The following is a 24,527-nucleotide window of genomic DNA, read 5'->3' on the forward strand; positions in this document are numbered from 1 at the left end:
GGCGGGGCTTACGGGGCTGCGCGCGCCTCGGTGGCCGTCGTCTACAAAGCGGAAGTGAGCGGGGCGCACGGCGAGGATTGGGCTCCTGGCGGGGGCGGGGCTGCGCGCTCCTCGGCGGCCGCCTTCTGCGGGGCGGAAATGGGCGGGGCGCGCGCCTACGCGCGTGAGCGAGGGCGGCCGTCGGCCAGGGGGAGGAAGCTGGGGCCGGGTGCGAGAGGTGGGCACCTCTCCCGGCCGAAGCGCGGCTGTGGATTTAGCCGTCCCGGGGACCCCAGTGGCCGTGGGGTTCGAGAAGCGTAGCCTGTGGCCCCTCACGAAGGGCAGGCGATCGAGGCCTTCAGCCCGCCTCCCTCGAAAGTGGCCCGGGATGGGGCCCGGATGGCTCGCTAGAGCCCCGGGGTCGTTCGCTGGGAAAAGGGGTTGGAAACAGGTTTAAGACGCGGCAGAAAATTAACCGTATGGGGCGGCGTCTTAGGACTGGGACAAGTGATGGGAGTTTCGGTGATAAATCTTGGTGCTTGGGTGTGAGGCCTTCTGGGTGATGGGATGGAAGGGACAGCCCATGCTTGAAGGTTCCTTGAGACGCGAGTCCAGGATTGTTTAATTATTTTTTACCAGCCCGGTTCCTCTCCTTGCAAGGAGTTTAAAGGCCGTGTTCTCTGAAGGGTCTGGAAAGGAAGAAGGGTGGCTGCTCTCTCTTCTGACATCTTATCCCCAGGAGGCGTTTAGCGAATTGAGAGCCCAGGCTCCCACACTAAGTGGGAGGAAACTCAGGTGCTGAAATCTTTGCCCTCCCCGCTGGCTGCAGGCTGCTACCATGAGGCTGAATCAGAACACCTTGCTGCTGGGGAAGAAGGTGGTGCTGGTCCCCTACACCTCAGAGCATGTGCCCAGGTAACCACTTACCGGACATGGGCTGCAAGCCAGCTCTCCAAGGTGCGGCGAGGAGGGTCAGCCTGTCTTAGCCCAAATCTCAGAGGCTGTTTTTCTCTGAGGAGGAGAAACATTGGTGCGAGAAGTCATTGCAGATAGGAAAAAGTGAAAACTGAAGCAGAGTGCAGTGACCTCCCTGGAGGAAGTCACCGGTCCCCCTATTTCTCCCTTTCACCCCACCCCTCAGCTAGCTTCCTTTTGACCTTTCAACAGGGAATTCCTTTCTGTAAACTACATGTGCGTAAGGAAGAAAAGGTAGTGTCTTCTCTCCTGGTTGTAAAAGAGTACCACACCCCTGGTGCCTGTAAATAGGCTCAGTTCTTGGAGACTGAATGCTAACCTATTGTAAAACTGAGCCGCCGGGCTGTTGTGAGATCTGTTGTTCGGGACAGCCAGGAATGAGTCTCAGGGTGGGGCTCTTGTGGAGGCAGTTGGCGAATGTCTGGAAGAGGGGGCTGCTGGTGCTGTGGGCATGTATTCCCTGCTTGTAGTTTTCCTTTGGTGGGGTTTCTGGTGCTCCGCCTTTGTGATAATCTGTCCAGCCTTCTTTGCTGAGTTTGGCTTGCCATTACATCTCCTCAGGAATTTGAGGAATGTTTAGCTTCCGACTGCTTCCCCGCACTGACCCCTGAGACAGGAGAGGAGGCTGGACAGATAGGACTGGCTCCTGCTGTCTCTGGCTACTGGGCCTGCGGCCTTCTGCCATAGGAGCCATTATAACCCTTTCTTGGGTCTTATCTGGCCCTCTGTTAGCCCTAGGGGTTTGCCTCTCAAGCATCCGTTTCTTCATCTCATAAAACATCAAGACTTAGGCTTCTGAATGGGTCCTGCTTGCTGAAGGCTGCCCCTCTGCCCCTGTAGGTACCACGAGTGGATGAAATCAGAGGAGCTGCAGCGTTTGACGGCCTCGGAGCCGCTGACCCTGGAGCAGGAGTACGCAATGCAGCGCAGCTGGCGGGAAGATGCAGACAGTGAGCAGCGGAGGAGGCCTGGGCTGGGCTGGTTGTGGGAGGGCTGATTCCAGAGGCCGTCCTGGGTTCCCTCCCTTTCCCATTCCCCTCTGGGCCCCCAGAAAGGTTGCCAAAAAAAGCACTTTGTGGAAAGCTGGGGAGGTGCCTGAAACCCTGAGACTGTGACACTCCCTGAAGCCAGACCCTGAGGGTGGGGGCTGATGCTTCTGCTCTCTTCCCCACTCACTGCACCGGGCCTGGAGGGATTTAGAGAAAGGAAAGCTTGTGGGGCTCTGGCTGTAAATCAGGCCGCACCCCCTTGCACCCCTTGCTGCAAGCCCAGTGCGGTCTTTGTGTCGCATACACCTCTGAGAATGCAGTCGCTGTTTGCAGAAGGCCACCGTTTCCTGCAGGAGGCCACTTTCATGCTTTGTAATCAGCGAGAAGAAGCGCCAGCTCCCCTTTTCTGCCAGACTCAGAGACAGGGCTGGTTCTCTGGCTCAGGTAGGAAGACTGGCCTCTGCCCTCCTATGGGGAGAAGGTGACGACCCCGTCCCCCCTCCTCAGAGTGTACCTTCATTGTGCTGGATGCAGAGAAGTGGCTGGCCCAGTCGGGCACCAGCGAAGAGAGCTGCATGGCGGGAGATGTGAACCTCTTCCTCACGGATCTCGGGGACCCCTCCTTGGGGGAGATTGAGGTCATGATTGCAGGTTCGTTCCACCTGGCCCTGCCTTCCTTCCCCTCTGGTCCTCAGATCCGCTGAACCTAAAGCTGCCGAAAGAGCTCAGTGCAAGGCCCTGGCCTTGGTGAGCCCAGCACCTGGCCTGGCAGACCACCACTTGGCACCCTGTTAGCCACGCGGCTCACCCTCGGTGGTTCCTTTTATTCCCGTCTCACGTGTGGGTGTGAACTTAATCTTTGGTTTTAGGATCTGCAGGCTGCAGTCTGCCCCATCTTTGGGGTGGACTGGGGACCCCCCAAAATTAGTGCTCTTCCCTGGAGCATCTTCCTGTGCTGTGTGAGGAGCCCCCCGTTTCTGTGTCCATCGTGGTCCTCAGCATCTTTTTAAAGGGCTGTGCGCACGTGCTCGTGCAGGCAGCACACTGAGCTGAAGGGGTCAGTTTTGGGGTCAGGTTGCTGAGTGTTGTTAATCTGTGAGACCTTGGGCGAGTCGTTTAACTTCTCTGGGCCTCTGTCTCTTCATCTGCAGAATGGTACCTGTATTTGCAAGCTTCCTAGGGTGGTGAGCTAGGCATGCAAGGTCAGTGACTCTTGTCATTCCTCCTAGAGCCCAGCTGCAGGGGCCAGGGCCTGGGCACGGAGGCCGTCCTCATGATGATGCTTTATGGTGAGGACGCCGGGCAGGCGGTCCCAGGGGAAGGAGAGGGGTGGGGGTGAACCTTCAGGCCCAGGGGTGGGGGCAGGTGGGGTGGAGAGTCCTTGGAGGAGGGGCGGGGGGATTCATGGTGCAGCTTACCCTCTCTGATCCCTTCCGAAGGAGTGACTAGGCTAGGTCTGACGAAGTTTGAGGCTAAAATTGGGCAAGGAAATGAACCGAGCATCCGGATGTTCCGAAAGCTTCACTTTGAGCAGGTGAGGCTGGTGCTGGTGAGAGGGTGAGGCTTGGGTCTGGGCGGGGGGCCCAGTGGTGCTCGGACCTGGGTCTGTAACTTAGCCGGCCCGGCCCTGCTCTGTCCCTGGCGCACGTAGGTGGCTGTGAGCAGTGTCTTCCAGGAGGTGACGCTCAGACTGATGATGAGTGAGCTGGAGCGGCAGTGGCTTCTAGAGCAGACCAGCCACGTACAAGAGAAGCCCTACAGAGACGGGGCGTCAGAGGCCTGCTGACAGTCGCTGCGTGGACAGGCCTCCCCGTGCGGATGGGTGTGGAAGCCCGGAGCCCTGCTGACAGCTGCCGCATGGACAGGCCTCCCCGGGCAGATGGGCGTGGAACCTGGAGCCCTGCTGACGGCTCTGTGTGGACAGGCCTCCCTGTGCAGATGGGCGTGGAAGCCTGGAGCCCTGCTGACAGCTGCTGTGTGGACAGGCCTCTCTGTGCAGATGGGCGTGGAAGCCTGGAGCCCTGCTGACGGCTCTGTGTGGACAGGCCTCCCTGTGCAGATGGGCGTGGAAGCCTGGAGCCCTGCTGACAGCTGCTGTGTGGACAGGCCTCTCTGTGCAGATGGGCGTGGAAGCCTGGAGCCCTGCTGATAGCCACCGCGTGGACAGGCCTCCCCGTGCGGATGGGCGTGGAAGCCCGGAGCCCTGCCACAGGTGAACAGATGGAGCCTGGGGTGTGGGGTGCGCTGGCCCACTCCAGGCTGGGAATCTCCTTGTGGGGCCCTTCAGACTCTGGGCTGGACTCGGCCTTGACGTGCCTCTGGCTGGCCGCTGTGGCTGGGCTACTCCAGGGTCAGCCTGTCCTGCCAAACCTGGACTCAGACTGAAGTGGACGGCCTGAGTCCACAGGCGGAGGAGGCAGGTAGAGGCGGCACTGGGGACCAGAGCGGCCTATGACCCGCCAGGGCCTCCCTTTTCCCCGGAGGGGCCGCCCAGGCTCCGGCCGGGAGTATAGCACACTACATGCAGCTGGCCCTGTTCCTCACTGGGCCGACGGTGCGGGGAGCTAGGTGCTCAGTTGTCCTGCAGAAGCAGGAGGGTGTGACCCCGGGAGGTTTGGAAAGGAAGGAGGGAAAGTGGTGGGTGTTCTGGTCTTTGAAGCCAGTTTTGAGGGCAGGGTAAGTTAGTTCTGGACGCAGCTCCATGTGGCTGGAGCACCCTCCGCCCCCGATGAAGCTCGGGCCTCCTGCTCAGCTGTGTGGGCTGTGGGAGGAAGCGGAGGCCCCCAGCCCGTGGCCTCCTGAAGGCACCTCGCTCTCCCAGCCTCATGCCAAGGCCACGAGGGGGCGCCCGCGGCACAGACCTGAGATGGCCAGGCTGCGTGGCAACCAGCGAGCGCTTAACTGGCAGCTGGGCACCTCAGAGCCAGCGGGACAGCCTTTGACGTCTGTCTCTCATCACGCCCTGTCGTAACCCGGTGGCATGCTTTCAAAACACAATTGGAAAAAAGACCTTTGAGGGCACCTAGGGTATTTTCGTGGAGAAGGAAATGGCAACCCACTCCAGTAATCTTGCCTGGGAAATCCCATGGACAGAGGAACCTGGTGGGCAAAGAGTCAGACACTGAGGGAGGGGCAGGCGCTTGCTAGAGGCCCCAGAGCTTTTGATGGCAGAGCCAGCACTGTGGCTGAGGACTCCTGGCTCCCAGGCCTCTCTCACCAGATAGGAGCGTGGAAAACTAGTCTAAAATACGCCTGAGGGCTTTCCTGGTGGCTCAGTGGTAAAGAATCACCCCCCTGCCAAAGCAGGGGACGTGAGTTCCACCCCTGGTCTGGGAAGGCCACACGTGGCAGAGCAGCTGAGCCCATGCATCACAGCCACTGGGCCAGGGCTCTCGAGCCGGGAGCCGCAGAACTGAGGTCTGTGGGCACCAGATCCCATGCTCCGCAACAAGAGGAGCCACAGCTAGAGAAAAGCCCACGCAGCATGAAGACCGTGCACAACCGTAAATAAAATCATTAAAAAACATGCCTGAATCTAACACACAAACTGCTTGCTGAGGTCCCAGGTCCCTCAGTGACAGTTGCCTCTGAGCCACCTGTTCCTTCCACCTGTGCCAGCTTAATCAGAGTCAGAAGTCCTTAGGGCATCCCCACCCAGCAGGTGAGGTAGGGAGGGCCCCTCCCCAGCCTGGTAGGGCACAGGATGGGGGCAAGGGTGAGTGGGGTCAGGCCAGGCCCAGGCTGACTGCTGCAGGTGGTGCTGTGGTAAGGGTTTGGGAAGGTTTTTTACCAGTGGTGGAATTCTAACCTTAACAGCTCTAGTGATGATCAGATAGTGACCTTCCCTGCTTGTTCTCCTCAGTCCCAGGAGCCTGGCTTGAGTGGCCTCCGGGTGGGGTGGAGGACAGCCCAGGGCCCGCTTCCCTTCCTCCGGCCTGCCCATGAACTGGGCCCTGCAGGCCATGCTGACAGCTGTCCAGGATGCCCTCGGGTCAGCAGCATAGAGACCCGGACCTCCCGTGGAGGAGCAGGGCCTTTTACCCTTGCAAAGTCCCCTCCACCCCACCTGCCACAAGCATGTTCCAGGGCCCAGCGGGCCAGGTCTGTCCTCCCCATCCCCACAGTCAGGTCCATGGTCAGGTAAGATAAGAGTATCTGGGGGGGCAGGGACACCAGCTTGGGTCATGCCTTGGAATCTGTGCCTCTCTGGCTGCGGGCAGAAAGATTACAGCCGAACCATCTGGCTCCATGGTGGATTCGCCCTTTGAACACTCCTGGGATCCGAGGTGGCTCTTAGAGCCCTCCCTCTGCGCACGTGGGCTCTAAGCTCCCTGTTTCCTCGTTTCTTTGATGCCCATCCGTGTAGGGCAGCCTCGGTGAGCCAAGCACACGGGAGCCCCGGCGGGTCCTCCCACAGGACCCACGCATGGCGTAGCCACCCAGTGGCTACAGGCTCGAGGCCCTCTGGTTAAAGCCACCCCACTTCTGGCTCCGGGCTTGAGGTCCCAGGGAGCCCTGGACAATCCTCTCAGCCAGAGGCCACTCTGGGGACACATGGAAAGAGCTGCAAAGGAACACACAGAGGCCAAGGTGGTTTGGAGAAACTAGTTGAGTTTCGGGTAAGAATTTCCTTACAATTGTGTCTGGCTCAGGGTTGGGCAGGGGGTGGCCAAACCCTCCCCATGTTGCCCAGGTCTCTGGGGTGTGGGAGCAGAAAAAAAAAAGTTGAAGGAAGGGTAAGGCCACTGCTACGTCCCGGATGCAACAACCTGGGAAATCATGTTAATCAAGAACCAAAAGTCCTAAACTCTGTAGCACTGCACTTAAAAAATTAAAAATAAGATGCCCAAGTCACAGCTCTGAGGATGGTGGCCCCAGCCCACTCCGGGATGTTGCTCTTCCTTGGTGGATCCCAGACCTGGTCATCACTTGGGGTCAGGAGGGAAGGTGACCTCTTGCCCAGTCTCAGGATCTTGGCTTGATGGAGGTCCCAGTGATGTCCCAGGAGGGTGGCAGGGGGACTGCGGGTGGGCTGAAGCACCCAACAAGGAAGGGCACAGAGTCTACTTTTTGACTGGGGCAGGACAGAAAAACAGTCACCTTGTCGGAGGTAAGGGAAGAACATAGTTCTCTAGAAAGATGAGATTTGCCGAGAGAGGAGATGCTGGTGCTGATTTGTGTGTTGATCTGGGGTAAGGGGGAGAGGGAGTTGGCTGGGTGTGGGGCTGGGCTTTGCTGGTGCGGGGTGCGGCTCAGAGGTTGCTGAAGAGTTCGTTCTTCTTGCTCCAGTCCATCTGCGGGGCCCGTTTGCTGACGCGCTTCTGGTGAGCCCTCTCTTTGGCCACGGCCAGGGAGATGCTGAAGTCCAGCACGGGGTCGGAGGAGGAGGAGGAGGTAGACGAGGGTGCCGTGGAGTCCTGTTTCTTGGGGCTGTCTTGGGAATTCAGCTGCAAAGAGGAGCAAGAGAGCGGGCCTCAGTGCCTTGGCGAGGTGCTCCCTTGAGGCCGTGCGCTGGGAAGCCAGGTCACGAGAACAGAACGTGGCTCAGTGTGTGACCTCCACGGCAGGCTGGTGTGCCAGGAGTGAGCGAGGCCTGGGAATTGACTTGCTGTCACCCAGTGCCACCCCCCGCCTGCCCAGCCGGCTGGCCTTACCTCCTCACTGGTGTCACTGGAGGCGGTTCTTGCCAGGGGTGGCATGGGGCTCTCGGAGGCCGTCTCGGCCAGGGCTTCAGGACTGTTCTCCTGGTGCAGAGAGGAGAGGAGGCATGTGGGTGGGCAGTCCTGAGCTATGAAGGGCATTCCCGAGGAAGATGGGGCCTCAGTTTGAGCCCTGCCATCCACCCCAGAGCCCCGCTGCCTGAGCCTGCCAGGGACCCGCGAGAATTTACATTTTCACATTCTTACAAGGATCAGAGGGCAGCCGGGTTCCACCATCCAGGGCAGCGGGACCATCCCTCGTGGGATTAGCTGGATGGCTCAGCCCGCCCCCGTCCTCCCAGGCAGCCTCTGGGGTTGACTCCTCCTTGGCACAGTGACCACGGAGGGGCCTCCTGGGGTGTGGGGCGCTGGGAGACTCTGCTTGGTGTGGGGAACACCCGTGATGCCCCCTGAGTCTCCTGCAGCCCATCTGACTTGTTTACTTGGACTTGACCCCTGATTCTTGAAATCTTAACCCCCAAGCAGCCAAAAAGGGCTTCGAGGGAATAAGGTGGGGGAGGGTGAGACCCACAGAGGAAGTGACTGAAGGCTCAGGTGATTCAGGGCCTTCTTGCTGCACAACCCCCCAACCCCGGCAGGAGACCCTAGGGAAAGGAAACCTTGGAGCAGACTCCGAGGAGCCCTCGCGCCCTGTGGTCTGACCCCGAGGGGGCTGTCCCAGAGCCCAGGCCTCGGGCTGCAGCTGGGCACTCCGCTTCTGCCCGGGTTCCTGTGGCCCCAGCTGGCACAGGGCCGCACCATCTCTCCCCCAGTCCCCACTGCCTCCTCTTCCCTTCGGCCCGGGTAGGAGGGGCTTTGTTCTCCCAACCCAGACTGGAAGTAGCAGGGCCTGGGCAGCCCGCGGGCAGACACTGCCGCTCTGTTCTTGGGGGGAAGAATGGCCTCCTGTGTGGTGGGGAGCTGGAGGCGGGGCCTGTCACCCAGGATGGTGGCTGCGGAGGGCCTGGCCAGGCGGCCCGTCCCCTCTGCCTCGGCCCCAGGCTGGGGCCCTTACACGGCCTGGGGCTCGGGAGGGATCTGCCAGGAGACATGAAGTTTCCACCTGAACCAGACCATGTCCTCCTCCTCACCACACCCCCTCCCCTGCCTCCCGCAGCCCCAGGACTGAGCCCGAGAAGCATCAAGGCTCTGCTTTTACCTTCTCGATCTCCCCATTGGTAATGGGCTCAGGCAAGGGACCTGGATGGGGAAGAGAAGAGCGCAGGTGAGTCCGAAGCTGTGGATGGAGCAGGAAGCGGAGGCAGGGGCCGTGGGTTTGGGTAGACCACTTGACCTTGTTCCCCAAGGTCAGCGTTTAAGTCTCTTGACTGCCACCCACTACAGTACACTGGACATTTCGACAACCCAGCAGCCGCAGACTATGTAGCATTTAACAAAACAACTTGCCTTTACTACATCACAAGGCTCTTTGATATTTCCTATTCAGTCTGATTAAAAAGACAAGGGAGGGACACGTACACACTGCTATATTTAAAGTGGACAGCCAACAAGAACTTACTGTATAGCGCAGGGAACTCTGCTCAATGTTAAGTGGCAGCCTGGATGAGAGGGGAGTTTGGGAGAGAATGGATACATGTATATGTACGGCTGAGTCCCTAAGCTGTTCACCTGAAACTGTCATAACATTGTTAATCGGCTATATTCCAATACAAAATGAAAAGTTAAAAAAAAGAAAAAAGGTGCCTACTTAATTAATCCCAAGAACCACTGATGAGTAAGGAGCTGTTTGAAAAAAGCACTGTTGTAGACGGGGTTGAAATTCCAGGCAGCTGCCTCCCAACCACCCAGGAAGCTGGTTAGAAATACAGATCCCTGGGCTTTGACACCAGGGTGTTTATCTAAGTGGGTCTGGGACAGGCCTAGGAATCAGTATTTTTCGAATGCTTCCTAGGTGACGGTTGTGTCAACATAACTGGGACCACGCCCTGGTTATGACCATCACCTGCATCAGCTGCGAAAGAACCCCAGCTCCTCCTGGCCCGTGTGGGGATGGAGGGGGGCCCAGGGCTCAGGGCAGAGTCCTGGGCGTGCCGTCCCCCAGCCAGGGGGGAGCCTGGTGGTGGCAGGTGGGGTCAGAGGGCGGGGACACGGCCTGGGGTCACCCTCCCAGGCCTCACTCAGGGTAGACGCCCCACCTGGCCGCAAAGGGGCTGCTCCATCTCAGGTCAGCCTGGGTGGGTTTCTTCTGAACTCTTAGCTTAAGGTCAGGGTACGTCTTTCTCCTTGCCCTGGACCGGGGCAGGCACACCTCTCATCCAGCCCTCCCACAGTGGCTGGGCAGGGGACTGCGGGACACAGGGACCCTGACTCACCCTCCACTGCACCCCGCTCACCCTTGAGCTGTGGGCTGCCCAGCTGTGGGCAGGGGGCAGCAGCTGGGGACGTGCAGAGTTACATCCACTTGGGAGGGGACACCTGGGCAGGGGACCCGCCCCCAAGCCTCCCTCTGCAGGTCCTCTGATCAGAGGCTGCAGTCATGGAGGTTCCCAGGGCCCTTCCTGCCCAGCCAGGGGGAAGAGAGAGGGTTGATGACTTGGGAGTTGGGGGAAAAGGATGCTGGCGGGGCAGGGGAAGGTATAGGAGCAGCCAAGGGGAGTCCAGATTTCAGCTGTGTCTTCCCACACCGGGGCCTCCCTGGTGGCTCAGTGGTAGAGAATCCGCCTGCCAATTCAGGAGACCTGGCTTCCATCCCTGGGTCAGGAAGATCCCCTGAAGGGCATGGTGACCCACTCCAGTATTCTGGCCTAGGAGAACTCCACAGACAGACGAGCCTGGTGGGCCACAGACCACGGGACTGCAGAGAGCCAGGCGGGACTGAGCCACCAGCCCTTTGCCTTTCCCATGCCTCGCTGCCAAGAGCAAGGCTGGGGGCTTCGCAGGGCCTCAGCTCTCCCCCTAATGAGGGTGGGGATTATCGGACCTACCTGCTTTCCATGAACTTGGGAGACAAGGGCACAGTGGTCCCCACCTCCCATGACCGGAGTCTGCTAGTGACCTCCAGGATACCCCCAGGACCCACTGGGCCCCTCCAAGCTGGCGATCTGAATTTGTGGCAAGACCTCTGTGTGGACCCCTGTGCTCCACATCTGACCCTCAAGGAAGCCCCACCCACTGCACAGTCCAAAGAAGTTCCACCCAGCGCCGCCCCCCCCTCCCCCCGGGAGCTATCTTCATCTTCCCAGGGAGAAGGTCCAGACCAGGCAGCACAGCGCGGCTCAGCTCCTCCTTGTCCTGGCTCGGGCCAGGACGGGGGAGGTGCCAGGCTTGGCAGGGTGATGGAGGGGAGGGGGAGGGCAGGGGCCCAGGGACCCACCGCTCTCTGGAGCCAGCAAGCCTGGGTTTCCAAGACAACCTGAGAGAAGGGAAGGGGAGGCACTGGGCCCCTGTCACTGGACTCTGATCTGACCAAGCCAAGGCTGGAAGCCGCCCCAGAGTTAACTGTTTCCTTGCATCGGCCCTGCCCTGAGCGCTTACCGCGGGTAGAGTTGGGTGGGCGGGGTCCCCTCCCTCTGCGGAATCAGTAGCGCATTCCATCTCACCATCCCTTGTGTGGGTCCCCACCCCCCACCCCCCAGCCATACTCCATCCGCAGAAACCCACTGCCTACGCCGGCTTTCTCTCCCTTACCCTCTCCCCCAACCCACACTGCCTGCCTCCCCTCACGTGGGACCCAATAAAGTCCAGAGCACATTCCTGACCTGGGGGGGGCCTCAGGCTGCCAAGCCCAGCTCACCTTGCAGGTGCTCCTGCGAAGGGATCACTTTGCATTTCTTGAAGAACTCGTCCGTCTCCCTGTCCACCACCAGCAGCTTGGCCTCGTCCCCGCCAGCCTTGATGGCGGACACCACCTCCCCGTGCGGCTTGCCCTCCACGCAGACCCCGTTCACCTGTGGGTGGGGGCAGAGGTTACCCGCATAGGTCTCAGCTCTGGGCGGGGGGCAGGTGAAGGCTGAGCTGGTTGGCAATCGGGGAACACACAATGCCCACCCCAGCCCCCTACCCCCGCCTGTAGAGCCCTGAAGCAGGCCGAGTGGTCCTCCCACTTGACGGTCGGATGGGGAGGCAGGACACGTGGGAAAAGCCAAAGAAAATACCCGGCCGAGGCTGAACAAACACAGCTGTGAAGGACGGTTTGGGAAGGGTCTGGGAGGCCTGGGTTGGGCCCCAGCGTTTCTAGGTACTTCCCTGCCTGGGCCTTGGTTTGCTTGCCTGTAAACTGAGACGTCTTGGGAGAGCTGATCTTCCAGCTCTGAGGCTCTAAGGCTGAGATTCTGGGCCCTGCCCCAGGCCCTGGGTTCACGTTTCCTCTTCTGACCGGCAGAGCGCAAGGGTGCAAGAGCGTGCCTGCCAGCCTCACTCGGGGGACGGATTTCATGGCCCCCAGCCCCGCCCCGTCCCCGTGCTGGCATGGAGGCCTCAGAGAGCGGGCAACTGGCCATGGCCCAGGCAGCTCCCTGGACGGATGCGGGATCCGTGGGCCGCTGAGCGTGTCTGCTCGGCGAAGAAGAGCCCACAGGAGGTGCAAGCAGGAAAGAAGTCAATTCACCTCTCTATCTGTCCATCCATCCGTTCACCCATCTTTCCTTCCTTCTTATTTTTTTTTTTTTTTAAGTTGGAAAAAAATATGGAACGCTTCACGAATTTGCGTGTCATCCTTGCGCAGGGGCCATGCTAATCTTCTCTGTATCGTTCCAATTTTAGTATATGTGCTGCCGAAGCGAGCACTCCTTCCTTCTTTAAAAATCTTTTTCTTGGCCACACCTCGCAGCTCGTGAGATCTTAGTTCCCTGACCAAGGACCCAGGAGTGGAAGTGTGGCATCCTAACCACTGGAACACCAGGGAATCCCCCATCTTTCCTTCCTTCCCTCTTGCCCACTCACCCACCATTCTCCCTTTCCCTCCTGCCCTTTCTCTAGCATCTATGGGCTGTCCAGGCCTCACGGGCTAACCAAGGAGCAGGTGGTATGTTGGCTGCCGTGGAGGAGGCTGTTAGGAAGGAGGAGCCTGGGAAGGGGGCAGGAAGCCTCACATTACCTCCACGATGCGGTCTTGGGCCCGGAGCCCCGAGGCCTCGGCAGGAGAGTCTGGGTCCACGGCCCGGATGAACTGGCCTGGCTTGGACTTGTCGCTGTGCAGGTTGAAGCCGTAACCATTGGGGCCCTTCTTCATGGCGCAGAGCCGAGGCCGAAGCTCGCGCTGTGGAGAGAAAGGAGGGGCCGTGGTCCTTCCACACCGGCCTGGGGTGCCGCCCTCCCCGCTCTGTGCCTGACCCCATCCCCTCTGACCGAGGGAGGCTCCTCAGATCCTCCAGCAGCCAGAGAGAATGCTGGCCAGGGACCCTGCCCTGCTACAACCTGCCTGGGTGCCCCTGGGCACAGAGCTGCCCCTGAGTCCATGCCACTGTTCCCTCTTTCGGCAAGTGAGGGGTGGGAGCAGACTAGCTCAGGTCTCTGCCTTTCTGACATTCTAAGGTTAATCATGTTATTTTTTTGGCCACACCAAGAGGCACGTGAAATCTGAGTTACCCAACCAGGGATGGAACATATGCCCCCTGCATGAGACGTGTCAAGTCAACCACTGGAGCGCTAGGGAAGTCCCTTTGTCATGGTGTTTTGATGGCTACCTCATCCCTCCCAGATAATGGCTTGGTCTGCTTCTCCCCTGGTAGCATCCCCGCCAGCCTGAGTACCCGGGACAGTGACTGGGGACCCCCTGCCCTTTTGTACCCTCCTCTCTGCAGGGGGAAGCAAGGGCAGGTGGTTACTCAAAGCTGGTTTACATATTTACAGTAAAGCCTTCCCTCGCCTACATGGACTCCCGGCTTGTCCCCACCAAGCCAAACAGCCCACCTAAAGGGAGCTGGGAGCCAGATGACCACGGGGCTGAGGGAGGTACAGCCAGGGGTCCCGGACGTCCCACCAGCAGAAGCAAGGCCGAGGACAAAGATAGTGACAGACCCCAAAGAGCCTGCTGGATCCCAGGGAGCCTGAATGGGGAGGGGGCGGTGGAGAGCAGGGCTGGACTGTGGGGAGCCCCGTGCGGCTGTGACCTGGGGAGGACCTGCCGAGAGCCCACAGACAGGCTGTGCACAAACGCTGAGACCCTCAGCTCCCACCATCCTCGGCCCAGCTTAAGCACCTGCGGCCCAAGGGCACGTTTACATGGTGGAGGGAGCTGAGGCAGCCTGAGCTCGGAGCCCACAGATGGAATGGGTTCTCTCTCCCCCAGCCCCCAGGCCTGCCAGTTTGGGATTATCACCCGGATGCCAGGCAAAGAGCAAAAGCCAAAGTCAGGGCCCTGGCCCAGCTTCCAGCTTCCCGGCTCGGTGACCCGGAGCAAGTCATTTCCTTCTTAGAGCCTTGGGTTCCTTGTTTATAGACCGTTCTTTGTGCCACCTGCCTCCCAGGGGTGCTAGGAGGTCCAGTTAACATACGTGGGAGCCCCTGTGCACGTGGGGACGCCCTGTCGTTGCTAATACGGACAGTCACAGGAAGCGGAGAGGTGAGATTCCGAGGGTGGGGTGCTGGTTGCTCTGAAACCTCACTGCCCAGCTGGGAGAGAAGGCAAGGGAGGGGCAGGGCGGGGAGGACCCACAGGCCTCCTGCCCCAACCTGCCGGGCCCAGGGGCAGCTGCCACCTGCGGTGGACTCAGTCCCCACCCCTCAGCTCCCCGGAGGATGGGGGAGTGTGGGGTGGGGAGGGTGACTCTGCTTTCCTTCAGAGGCCTGGGCGGGCCTTTCAGCTTCAGGATGTTGATTGGGGGTGTAGAGAGGCCCAGACCGGAAGGAGGGCGAGGTGACAGTTAGGCTTGGCTTTACCCGATCTGGGCATCCCAGACAGGGGCAAAGGCACTTACGTGAGCATGAAAAAGGGGAGGGGGGCCCACTCCCCAGGGACTCCCCATGCCCACCCCCTGCTGGTTGCCACCCCCCCATCTAGTTCCGGGAGTAAGTGAGGCTCTTCTCCCCTCAAGCTAAGCCCTCCCCCAGGCCTGGGGGGAGCAGGAACAGGTCCGACCAGTTGCCACCACGGGGAGGCTCGGCTTTCTGTGGGCAGCACTCCTCTGTCACCCTGAGAAAGCGGGGAGGGTGAATCACGGGAAGCCAGAGGGTGGCCTGCTGTCTCCTGCCCCTCCCGCCGCCCCTGACTCCAAAGAGCCTCTCTCCCATGGGTTAGGACCCTAACCCTAACCCCCATCCTGGATATGGTAAAAGTGAGACCCCAGACGTGAAGCCCATAGCCCGAGTGCCACGGCAGAGGAACCAGGACTCCACCCTGGGCTCTGACTTGGAAACCCGTGTGCCCTGCCACCATCCACAGCAGGACCCAAAGCCTAGACCAGGAGGAGGCCCACTTGGGCAAGAGCTGCAAACTCAGGCTGCAGCCTCTGCTGCGAGGGGCGGGGAGATGATGAAACCACAGGCTTCCTTCCGGGGAGGGCGGCTCAGCTGGGAGCAGGCAGGCCCGGTGGCTTCCCTTACTGATCCGGAGCACCTGGCACCCTGGGGACCCTTGCCTGGGGACCCGTCCTTTGCACCTCACGCCCCTCTGCCAGGCCATAAGGATCTCAGGAAGTGGTAGATCCCCCTCCAGGGGCCCAGGAAACCCCAGGCATTTTCTGAGGCACTCAGGCTACTATAGAACCCCACCCAGCTCCTACCTTCCCAACCTGCCCCCCCCAGACTGGGCAGGGGGGGGTCCCCTTCCTTCTCGTGTCTCTCTCCACCCCTCCTCCAGCTGCCTCCAGAACTGTCATTGCCAGCTGCTGAGTCAGTCATCAAAGGAACCTAGCCCGGCCTGGCGGAGGCTGGTGCTGTCTGGAGTCCTGGGGCAGCTCCCTGAGGCCCCGCACTGAGAAGATGCGGAGAACTCAGGCGCTGGCCAGAGTTTGGCCACCGCTGCTCTGGGCCTGGGCCCCTGGAGCTGGGGCAAGGGGATACCTGAGCCCTCCAGGATATCCTGGGCCTGGTATGGGGCCCCCAGGAGCTCACAAGTGGCCTTGAGCTGTGGTTGCAGCTCCAGAGGGGTCTGCACTGGAGGTGGGGTGACTTCGAGGGGAATATGGCCACAGAGTGTTCAGAGACTCAGGTGGGTGACAATGGCAGCTTGGAAGTAAAAAATCAGGATCTGCTCAGTGAGGAGGCTGGCAGAGAAGTTAGAAGAGGGTCCGTGAGGCAGTGGTGACTGAGGGGCTGTGCAAATGGGCTGGGGCGGCTGGGGCTGGACGAATCTCTCACTCCCGGGACAATACCAGAAGCGATTTCTGGAAAAGACCCCTCCAGGAACGCTGCCTCCAGATTCTTCTCCTGCGGGCTTCTCCCACTCTCCAGGTCTCAGGAGGTCCCAAACCCTGCACAGGCCTGGTGGCTGCTCCTCCACCACCTCCTCACCACTCCCAGGGAGCCCAGCCCCACCCCTGAGTGGCCGCCCAGTCACCTCCAACCACACGGCCCAGGGAGCGGGCGTCGGGCACGGAATTCAATAGGCACCATCAGCAGCCACCTGGGAGGCTGGGGAAAGTCGATACCTAATCCTGGTGACCGTCTCTGGGGAGCGAGCAGGCCAGGGCCGCTCCCTGCTCCTCCCCGGCGAGGGGAGGCTGGGGGCCAACGCCCCACTGGGCCATCCCCTCCCTGGCCAATGCCATGGTGATGAGCCTTATAGAAAACATCCCACAGGCTTGCCGGCTCTGGGTCCCAAAAGGTGGGGCTGGAGGAGCAGAAGACCACCAGGGTGGCCAGGAGAATGGACAGAGGTGACTGGTCACTGCCCCTCCCCCAGCCCAGGCTTTATGCAAATAAGATAAGAATGGTACCTCCTGCCCCCAGCCAGGGAATCAGCCTCAGCAAGGGGGGATTGGTCGGGGTTCGGGGGGGGGGGGGGGGGGGGCGCGGGGGGAGTGGGTGGTAGAGACAGGGAGACCCGGTCCTTCTGGTGGGGGGAGGGGTGGGGATACTGGGGGGAAGGGGCCAGGGCTGCTCTGGAGACAGGTCTGCGTCTGGCGCCAGCTCTTCAAGGAAACCAGGGTGGAGGAGGCGGCTCTGCCTGGGGGGTGTGTGTGACCGGGCAGCGTGCGGGCACTGTCTTTTAGGGCAGGCTGCGGAGTGACCGGGAGCTCAGATCGCAGGCCAGGGTCCAGGGCTCTGGGCTGAAAGCATCCTCTCCTCACCCAAAGGGAGGGATGACCAAGGGCTTGGCTGCCACTGAGCCATGACCTCTGACCCCAATGTGCCTTCATGTATTTCACCCTAGAAGACCCCCACCCAGGGTCTGCACACACTGAGGCATCCCGGACAACCTCCCTCTGTGGAAAAAGAAGGGACTCTGGCCCTTGATCCCGCTGCTTCTCAGCAGGAAGGCCTCTTTCTGGAGCCTCGCAGGGTGGGATCCAGATGATAAGGGGCAGGGGGCTGGCTACCGCTCTGACACTGCCCCCCAAGGGCCCTGAGCCAGGTCCTCCCTGGCTCTTCCCTCCTGGTGCTGGCCAGAGACACGCGATGGAGTGTTTGGCTCAGGTCTCCCCAGGGCTGGGCAAGCCTGGGATGGAGCAGGCTGGTACCTGGGCTTCTGCCTGGCTGGACACCGTCCAGGCTGGCCGCCCCATGCCTGCCTGCCCGTCACCCTTCTCATCCCTCTCCCTCCTCCCAGAAGTCACTGGATTTAACTCCCGTGGGCGGTCCCAAGAGGCTCTATAAGGACCTTCTTGGAGATTGTGAAATTGGGACTCTACTGAAATAACAAAGAGCAGCTGGCCTTTAATGAGCACTTGCTACGTGCCAAGCGCCACACTGGGGCTTTTAAGTGTATTTTCTCACTAAGACCCAACTATAACTCTTCGAGGAAGGTATTACCACCCTCACTTCACAGTGGAGGAAAGCTGGGTTCAAATAGACGGCATAAATTGCTCAAGTACACGCAGCTGATGGGAGAAGAGGGTAGACTCTGAGCTCAGATCTAGAGCGGCAAGGTAAAGAATCTTCCTGCCAAGCAGGAGACAAGCCTTCAATCCCTGGAGAAGGGAATGGCGACCCACTCCAGTATTCTTGCCTGGAGAATCCCCTGGACAGAGGAGCCTGGCGGGTACAGTCCACGGGGTTGCAAAGAGCTGGGCACAACTTAACAACTAAAGCAGCTTGTCTCACAGAAACAGAAGCCAGTCATGTTGGTAACTTAGAAGGTTCCAGCAGCCATATTAAAGAGTAAAACAGAAACACAAGTAATCAATTTTAACCTTATTTAACACAACATATCCAAAATATCATCCCAACAGGTAATCTAGTGAAAAGTTAGTAACGGGATATTTTACATCCTTTGGTCTGTACATCCTTTACTGCACATCTCAATTTCGACTAGCACATTCCAAGCGCTAGGAGCCACGTGTGGCCAGTGGCTGCCGAAAGGCCCATTCTACAGACCCCAGAGGTCTCACTCTCAACTATTTCTACGTCCCTACGGCCTTTGCTATTTCATTTGGGCATCACGGCCTTATAACAAGCAGAGAGAGAGGCTGGAGCCTTTGTCCCTGGGAAGTCAGAGCTCTGCCCTCAGTCCCACGGCCGTGAGTGATACTAGAACCCAGATCTAACCCAACAGTCAAGGTAGGCCTACGCGGGTGGGAGGCGGGGGGGTCCTTTGTGCTACAGGGGAGCCCCAGAGCCAGCAAGGGCAGCTCTCAGGCCCTGGAGATGAAGGTACAGACTGGGTCACTCTCATCCAGGCCCATCACATGAGAAGGATGGGTGGGCCATGGAGCCTGCCCCTTCTGGGCCAACACCTTCCATCAGGGCTGACACCTTTCCTGACCATGTCCCCTGGAGACAGAAGCACCTGGGAACCCTGAACCCTTACAGGGAGCTGGTTCCAGCAGCCTGAACTTATGCCTATGTGATGGCCCTGGTGTGGCTCAGAATGTGATGGGCAGAGTCGGAGTGAGAGGGGTTCTCAGACACCGCCCTGCTGCAAGGTGAGGGCTCACTAGCTCAGAAGCCAGGGGCCACCCCCTGAACTGATGGGGCCTCAGCCTCCACAAGCAGACAATAGGGCCAATCTCTGTCTCACAGGGTGGTCGTGGGGATTCACTGAGATAAGTAAGGCGTGTTTAGTACAGAGCAGTGCCAGACACAGATAATAGCTACCATTTATTATTTATCAAGTTACAAATGGAGAAAATAATACCTAATTTGCAGGGTTGTAGTGGGGGGAAAAAAAAAGAACAATGGAATTTGTATCATTATCTTTAGGGCACAGGGCCGGGCAATTAGCAGACTCAGGAGAAATGTGGGTTTCCTTCTCTGCCTTGAGCTCCCATTACCAGAGCTCTGCTTTCTCTAAGAGGCTTGCAGCATCCACATAACCTTGGTGAGGCCCCTTCTTCTCCTAATTCCTAACCCCTCCACTTTCTTGGGGGCTGGTGGATGGGAAGCCTACGAAGGCAGAGAAGAGCCCCCATGGAGACATGACAGGGTTCCTTGAGAAGGAAGCCCCTTTCCTCTCTCCAGGAGAATGTCTCCAGGATTGAACAGGAACCAAAGATAAGGGGGGGCGGGGGGCGGTGATCCCTGGGGAGTGAGAAATCCCAAGTATGCGGTTTAAGAAGAGGAACAGTTTAAGAAGAGGAACCAATGGACACAGGAACCGTCCCACCCTGTCCCTTTCAAATCCAAACACCCTGCAGCTCAAATCCCCCTCTGCCCTCGCTGGCTCCAACTCTGTGTGAGATGAAACCTGGGAAAAGGTTGGAGGCTGCCAGGGAATTGTGCCCACCCCGCACTGTGCCACCCAGGGTGCCTACCTGGTCTCTGCCTCTGGGATCAGCGTCAGGTGTGGCGGGAACCCACCCCCCAGCTGGGCACTTACACTCCCCTTCCTCCCCATCATTTCATCAAATCTCCCCCACAACCCTGCAGGCTGGGAGCCTCTCTCCCCATTTCACAGAGGAAGAAGCTGAGGCTTGCAGGGAACGATGCCAGCAGGGCTGGCATTCCCAGACTTCTGGCTTTAAAATGGAAGCTGCTAGTAGACAAGAAAAAGCCAATAAGTTCTATCTGGAATTCCGATTTCTGGGTGTGCTCTCTAGGCACAAGCAGGCCCAGGTGGGCTGGGCTGAGATGACCTAGGACAAAGGTCCCCCAAGGCTGTTTAGCACTCATTCATTCATGCAAAAATTATTTATTGAGTCCCTCCCTGCCCTGAGCCTGGACAGCTTGGGGGCGATAAACATAAATAAGCTACAGCTGTTGCCCTTGGGACTCTGAACGAGGTGGGGGGAGAGGTGAACAGATGATTCAGATACTGGGCGTTGGAGGGTGAGAAAAGTGGAAGGACAGGGAGCAGGCAGAGGTGAGGCAAGATGGCTCATGTTGCCTGCGGGGTAGAGGAAAGGCCACCTGGGAGCTGAGTGGTCTTGGGGAGCCGAGGGTTCCCAAGGGTTTGCTGTCACCCCCAGATTAAACAAGAGGAAATGGAAGCTCAGAGAAACTTGGCCCGAGGTGGCTCCGCGAGTGCGAATACCAGGTGCAGAGGCTCAAAGCGCATGGCACTCTGGGAGGGAATCCGGCCTTGGTGTGGCTCCGTGGGCTGGGGGTGTCCGAGAGGGGCAATGCGGGAGGGAGGCGACCAGATTGTGAAGGGCTGATTATTCAACAGTAGTGATCCCAGACTGAGCATCTAGGGATGCCAGGCTTGGCCACAGCTGCCCGTGCCCAACGGGAGGGGCAGATCCAGGCCCGGCTGCCCCCTTGGGTGAGTGTGTAATCATCACTGTGAAATGTTTATTAACCCAGAGCCTGGCCACCAATGTTCACTGAGTGCTTACTTAGTGGAGGCTCTGAGCTACTGGCTTAACAGACATCCTCATGTAACCCACCAACCCCACGAGGCCGCTGCTGTCACTCCTGAATTAAACGAGAGGAAATGGAAGCTCAGAGAAACTTGGCTCAAGGTGGCCCAGTGAGTACAGCTGAGCAGAGGTGCTGCGGCTCCTCCCTCCCTGGGGTGGATGTGGGCTGGGCTGGAAGCACCCCACTCCTTTCTCCGAGACCAGTGCTACGAGCACCCCTTTGCCTTCTGTCCTGAACTGTTGTTGACCCAGGCCGCTCCTCCCAATGAGATGTCACCTGCCACCCTCTCTGCTTGACAACTCCCCACCAAAACCTTTTCCACTTCTGAGAACTAACGGAGATGTCATGACAGCCCCCACAAATAAATTCAGATTCAAAGTAATCAATAACATGCGAACGCTGTATGTATCCCTTATACAGACCCTGCCCCTTGTCTTCTTGGGGAACAATGAACTCTTGTGTCTATTAGCTTTTTTTTTTTTGAAGAAAGGGTGAGTCACCTGCATGCCCACCATACCAATTTCACAGGAATTTCCTACCAGAGGGGATTAACACTGCTGAGTGGCTACACAGAGGCTAAGGGAGATCCCAGCTCGTGGCTGGGATTCAAATGCCTGGGCGCACAAGGAGCTCAGTCCAGCACCCACTAGGGGCTCAAGCGTATTATGATTCGTAAAATCCTAGAGAAGGCAGGTGTCACTGGAATCCAGTGCTCCCATTTTATCGATGGCAGAACCAAGGCTCAGAGAAGTTCTGACTTGCTTGTTGACCCAAAATCCCAAGAGGCCTGGTGATGCTGTCCCAGGGAATGGCTGGAGGAACTGGCCGGATGAAGCATACACACGGAGGCAGGGGTCACACCCCCACCTGGGGGAAACCCCATTCTGTGGTCTCCCAGAGAGCGGGAGTCAACCTCTGCTGCTTCTCAGACGGCCTGGCAGGGGAGCGCACATGGAAGGTCAAGCCTCCATCCTGGCCTCCGCGTCCCCCACCCCTAGCAGCAAAACCGGAAGGGCAGTGGGAGGAGCCGAACATGACTGCAACTTGGGGGAGGGGGGGGTGTGGGTTACTTGTGCAAGTGCTAAAGTCCATTAAAAAAAAACAAACAAAAAAAATGGGAATGCTAAGTAGGTGCCCTTGGCACAAAGTTCAAACTGGATTTGTCTGGGACCAGAGATCGTGAGTTCCAACTCCCTGGGGTCAACCCCCTGCCGGGGTGCTCTGACCCCACCCCCACCCTTGCCAAGGCCAGCTTGGCAGCGGCAGGAAGTGGGCAACCAGTGGCCCTGGCATTCCCAGCACCCAGCTCCGGCTGGACAGGGCTCCTGGTGACCTCACTTCTACCAAACCAGTTGGTCCTCTCAGGCTCCACCTTCAAACTGAAAGGCTAAAGTGTGCCCTTTCTGTGTCACAGGAGGCTCCTACCGGTACCATGGACACCCCTGACAGCAGGTGGAGAGCTGGTGAAGCCGAAGAGGCCCAGGGGAGGCCCCGGCTCTCCTCCCTCCAGTCTCACCTTAAGGCCTCCCCCACTCTCTGGGCAAGGAAGGCTCAGTACAAGTCCTTCCTGCAGCTGATCCAGACTGGGGTTATAAACACCCAGCGTGGGCAGAAAGCAACCAGCCTGCTTGCTGTCCAGGGCCTGGAGTGGGACAGCCGGTGCCAGGCAAGACCACCTGCCCGTGGTGACCTCCTGGCTGCTGTCCCGCCCCCCACCCCCACAGCCAGCCACTTCTTCAAGGTCTTCCCTCCTGCTCCCAGATACGAGCTAGCTTACTCCTCACATTCCTGAGAATCATAAATCCTCCTGGGGGCAGAGCTGCCACCACCCCGGGACCAGACGCCCCTGCACCTCCTCCCTCAGCCCCGCCCCCACACATCTCCGGCAGATGGTGGAGCTTCTTTCTTAGAAGTCACGCTGGACTTCAGGAGGATGAAGTCCACCAGGCTGAAGTTAATGATACACAGGCCAGCGGGCTGTGGGGAAGGGGGGAAAGGGCCCCCTCCCCTCCCCTCTCCTCCCACCGCCGCAGCTCCACACAGAAAGAGGGTGGTTATTCCTCCGGCTTTTCGAAGTCCGGCCGCTTCATTTGCCACCCCCAGGGGCCTGTGGAGGGAGCTGGCCACTCGGAGGAGGCGTGGAATTAGGGGTCCCAAAGGATCGGAGCAGACAGCCACCAACAGAGTGGAGGAAAGGGAGACTGGGCTTCCTTGAGCCGCCCTCCTTCACCCTCACTCCCTAAGGCGCTCAGGGTCCCAGCCCAGCCTGGGGATGGGACGTAGGGGTCGTGGGACGCAGCCTCAAGCCTGTAACTGCCAGTTGGCCCAGTCGGCGGGCGGAAGCAGTCTCGCCTCCGAAGATCGAGTTTCAGAAAGACAAGGCGGGGAGCAGGGCTGGGCATCCGGGGCGCCTGGGTCTCCCCACTACTCTTATCCTTCCCACCCGGTTCCATCCAGCCTCGCCGCGAGGCCCGGGCCCGCACTTACCCGCTCTTGAGGGCTCTGCTCGGCCTCGCGAGGCTCTGGCGCGGCGGCCGGCGGCTCATTTTCGCCGCCAGCCCCTCGCTCCTCGGCGGCGGCGGCCGGCGGTTCGGCCTGCCCGGGCCCTTCCTGGGCACGCAGCATCTCCTCCCGGACCTGGACGCCCAACTTCTGCAGCCGCTCGTCGGTCTCCGGGTCGACCACCAGCAGGCGCACGGAGTTGAGGGCGGCACGGATGCGGTTCACCACCTGCTGGTGGGTCTCCTTCTCTACGTTCTCGCCGTTCACCTCCACTAGCCGGTCTCCGGCCAGCAGTCCTGACTTCTCGGCCGGCGAGCCGGGCTCCACCAGCCGGATGTACTGGCCTACCTTGCCCTTTTCCCCGTGCAGGTGGAAGCCGTAGCCGTTCGGACCCTTCTCCAGGCAGCAGAGCCGGGGCAGTGGTGCCCCGGCCCCCGCGTCCGCGCTCATCTCGCCTGGCAACGGCTCAGTGGCGCTCAGCGGTGTCCGGTCGGGGTCCGGAGACGGGCCGGTCCAGCTCCGCGTCCCACCCTGCGGGCCGGGAGACGAGGGCGAGAGCGGCAGGGCAGCCCAGCGAGGCCGGACGGGCCAACAAGCGAGCAGGTGTCCCGGGAGCCGCGGCGGCGAACAGCGAGGAGCCGAAGCCGGGGATCAAACACCGATCCCCGCCCCGCGCGGCGACTGAGCGTTCCAGAAACCGCCCGGGCCGCATACCCCGGGGGCGGGGCCGCGCGGAGGGTGTGGACCGCCGCAGGCCAATCAGAGGTCTTTCCCGGGAGGCGCTCTGGCCGGGTGAAGGACGCTGGCCAATGGGAACACTCGGGGGCGGGGCCCTGGGCACCGCTCGGCGCCCCGCGGCGGGAGAAGAAAGAGCGCTCAGGAAGTGGAAGTGTTTGTTACTGAGTGGCCGGAGTGCAGGCCCGGGGAGGGGCGCTGGGTGCGGGGCGGGTTCCTGGTACCGGGCTGGGTGGCTCGCAAGATCGGTTCTGATTCCCTCCCACCCCCACACCCGCGCCACCACCATCACCTGCGTCAAGGATTGAGCGCGCCAACCCTCGGGTAAAGGACCTTGAGGCTTTAACAGCCTTCAACCAGTGTGCATCTCCAGTTGGGGGGTGACGGTGGGGGCGACTGTTGCTAGGAAAACCAATCCGGCTCCGGGGCTGCGAGGTCCCCGCGGTTTTATTGTGGTCCAGGCACACCTCGGACCTAAGAGAGTGGTTCAAATAACAGTCTTTTCGTGTCTGCGGGGCGCTTGGCGCAGGACCTGTTAATAGGGGTGCGGGCTCCGATCTTCGCTGGGACAATGTGAAGGTCCAGTGGAGCGCCCAAGGCTTCAGCGGGACTGCCCAGCGAAGACAGGCCACCCAGGGGCAACTGTGTATCGGCGTCAGCCTTTAGCTAGGGAGGTGGGGGAGGGGAGAGGCAGGTCACAGTCAGGTAGCCGATCTCTGGGGAAAAGGAGCCCTGGCGTGTTTCAACAGAGAAAGTTAAAATGATTAGGACCGTGAGATAATAAACC

General features: G+C 59.8%; 2 protein-coding genes and 1 non-coding gene across 5 annotated transcripts; 1 reads left to right on the plus strand and 2 right to left on the minus strand.

Annotated features, from left to right (window-relative positions):
• Positions 1-147: 147 nt before the first annotated feature.
• NAT9 (N-acetyltransferase 9 (putative)) lies at positions 148-6,774 on the plus strand. Of its 3 annotated transcripts, XM_027518868.1 has the most exons (8): positions 148-217; positions 809-894; positions 1,795-1,904; positions 2,277-2,387; positions 2,478-2,594; positions 3,173-3,232; positions 3,383-3,477; positions 3,595-6,774. In XM_027518868.1, exons 2-8 carry the CDS (start codon positions 818-820, stop codon positions 3,727-3,729), a joined length of 705 nt encoding a protein of 234 aa, XP_027374669.1. In that variant the 5' UTR covers positions 148-217; positions 809-817; the 3' UTR covers positions 3,730-6,774. The 3 variants fall into 3 exon arrangements, with proteins under 3 accessions (XP_027374669.1, XP_027374670.1, XP_027374671.1); XM_027518869.1 differs by lacking the exon at positions 2,277-2,387 and having other exon boundaries at positions 2,451-2,594; XM_027518870.1 differs by lacking the exons at positions 148-217; positions 809-894 and having other exon boundaries at positions 1,812-1,904; positions 2,297-2,387.
• SLC9A3R1 (SLC9A3 regulator 1) lies at positions 6,535-23,694 on the minus strand. Its single transcript, XM_027518856.1, has 6 exons — positions 22,991-23,694; positions 12,699-12,860; positions 11,397-11,550; positions 8,802-8,842; positions 7,598-7,687; positions 6,535-7,390 (listed from the first exon to the last, which is right to left on the minus strand). Exons 1-6 carry the CDS (start codon positions 23,453-23,455, stop codon positions 7,196-7,198), a joined length of 1,107 nt encoding a protein of 368 aa, XP_027374657.1. The 5' UTR covers positions 23,456-23,694; the 3' UTR covers positions 6,535-7,195.
• Positions 12,282-12,388, minus strand: LOC113878715. Its single transcript, XR_003507130.1, has one exon. It is a non-coding gene; the product is annotated as a U6 spliceosomal RNA (small nuclear RNA).
• Positions 23,695-24,527: the final 833 nt, after the last annotated feature.

The sequence above is a fragment of the Bos indicus x Bos taurus genome, chromosome 19 (genome assembly GCF_003369695.1).
Source record: "Bos indicus x Bos taurus breed Angus x Brahman F1 hybrid chromosome 19, Bos_hybrid_MaternalHap_v2.0, whole genome shotgun sequence".
Lineage (NCBI taxonomy): Eukaryota > Metazoa > Chordata > Mammalia > Artiodactyla > Bovidae > Bos > Bos indicus x Bos taurus.

Coding starts and splice junctions, on each gene's coding strand:
- NAT9 (XM_027518868.1), top strand. CDS start 818: ATGAGGCTGAATCAGAACACCTTGCTGCTGGGGAAGAAGGTGGTGCTG. Junction 895..1,794: donor ACCTCAGAGCATGTGCCCAG/GTAACCACTTAC, acceptor CTGCCCCTGTAG/GTACCACGAGTGGATGAAAT. Junction 1,905..2,276: donor CTGGCGGGAAGATGCAGACA/GTGAGCAGCGGA, acceptor CGCTGTTTGCAG/AAGGCCACCGTTTCCTGCAG.
- SLC9A3R1 (XM_027518856.1), bottom strand. CDS start 23,455: ATGAGCGCGGACGCGGGGGCCGGGGCACCACTGCCCCGGCTCTGCTGC. Junction 11,551..12,698: donor CCCAAGACCGCATCGTGGAG/GTAATGTGAGGC, acceptor CCCCACCCACAG/GTGAACGGGGTCTGCGTGGA. Junction 7,391..7,597: donor CCAGTGACACCAGTGAGGAG/GTAAGGCCAGCC, acceptor TCCTCTTTGCAG/CTGAATTCCCAAGACAGCCC.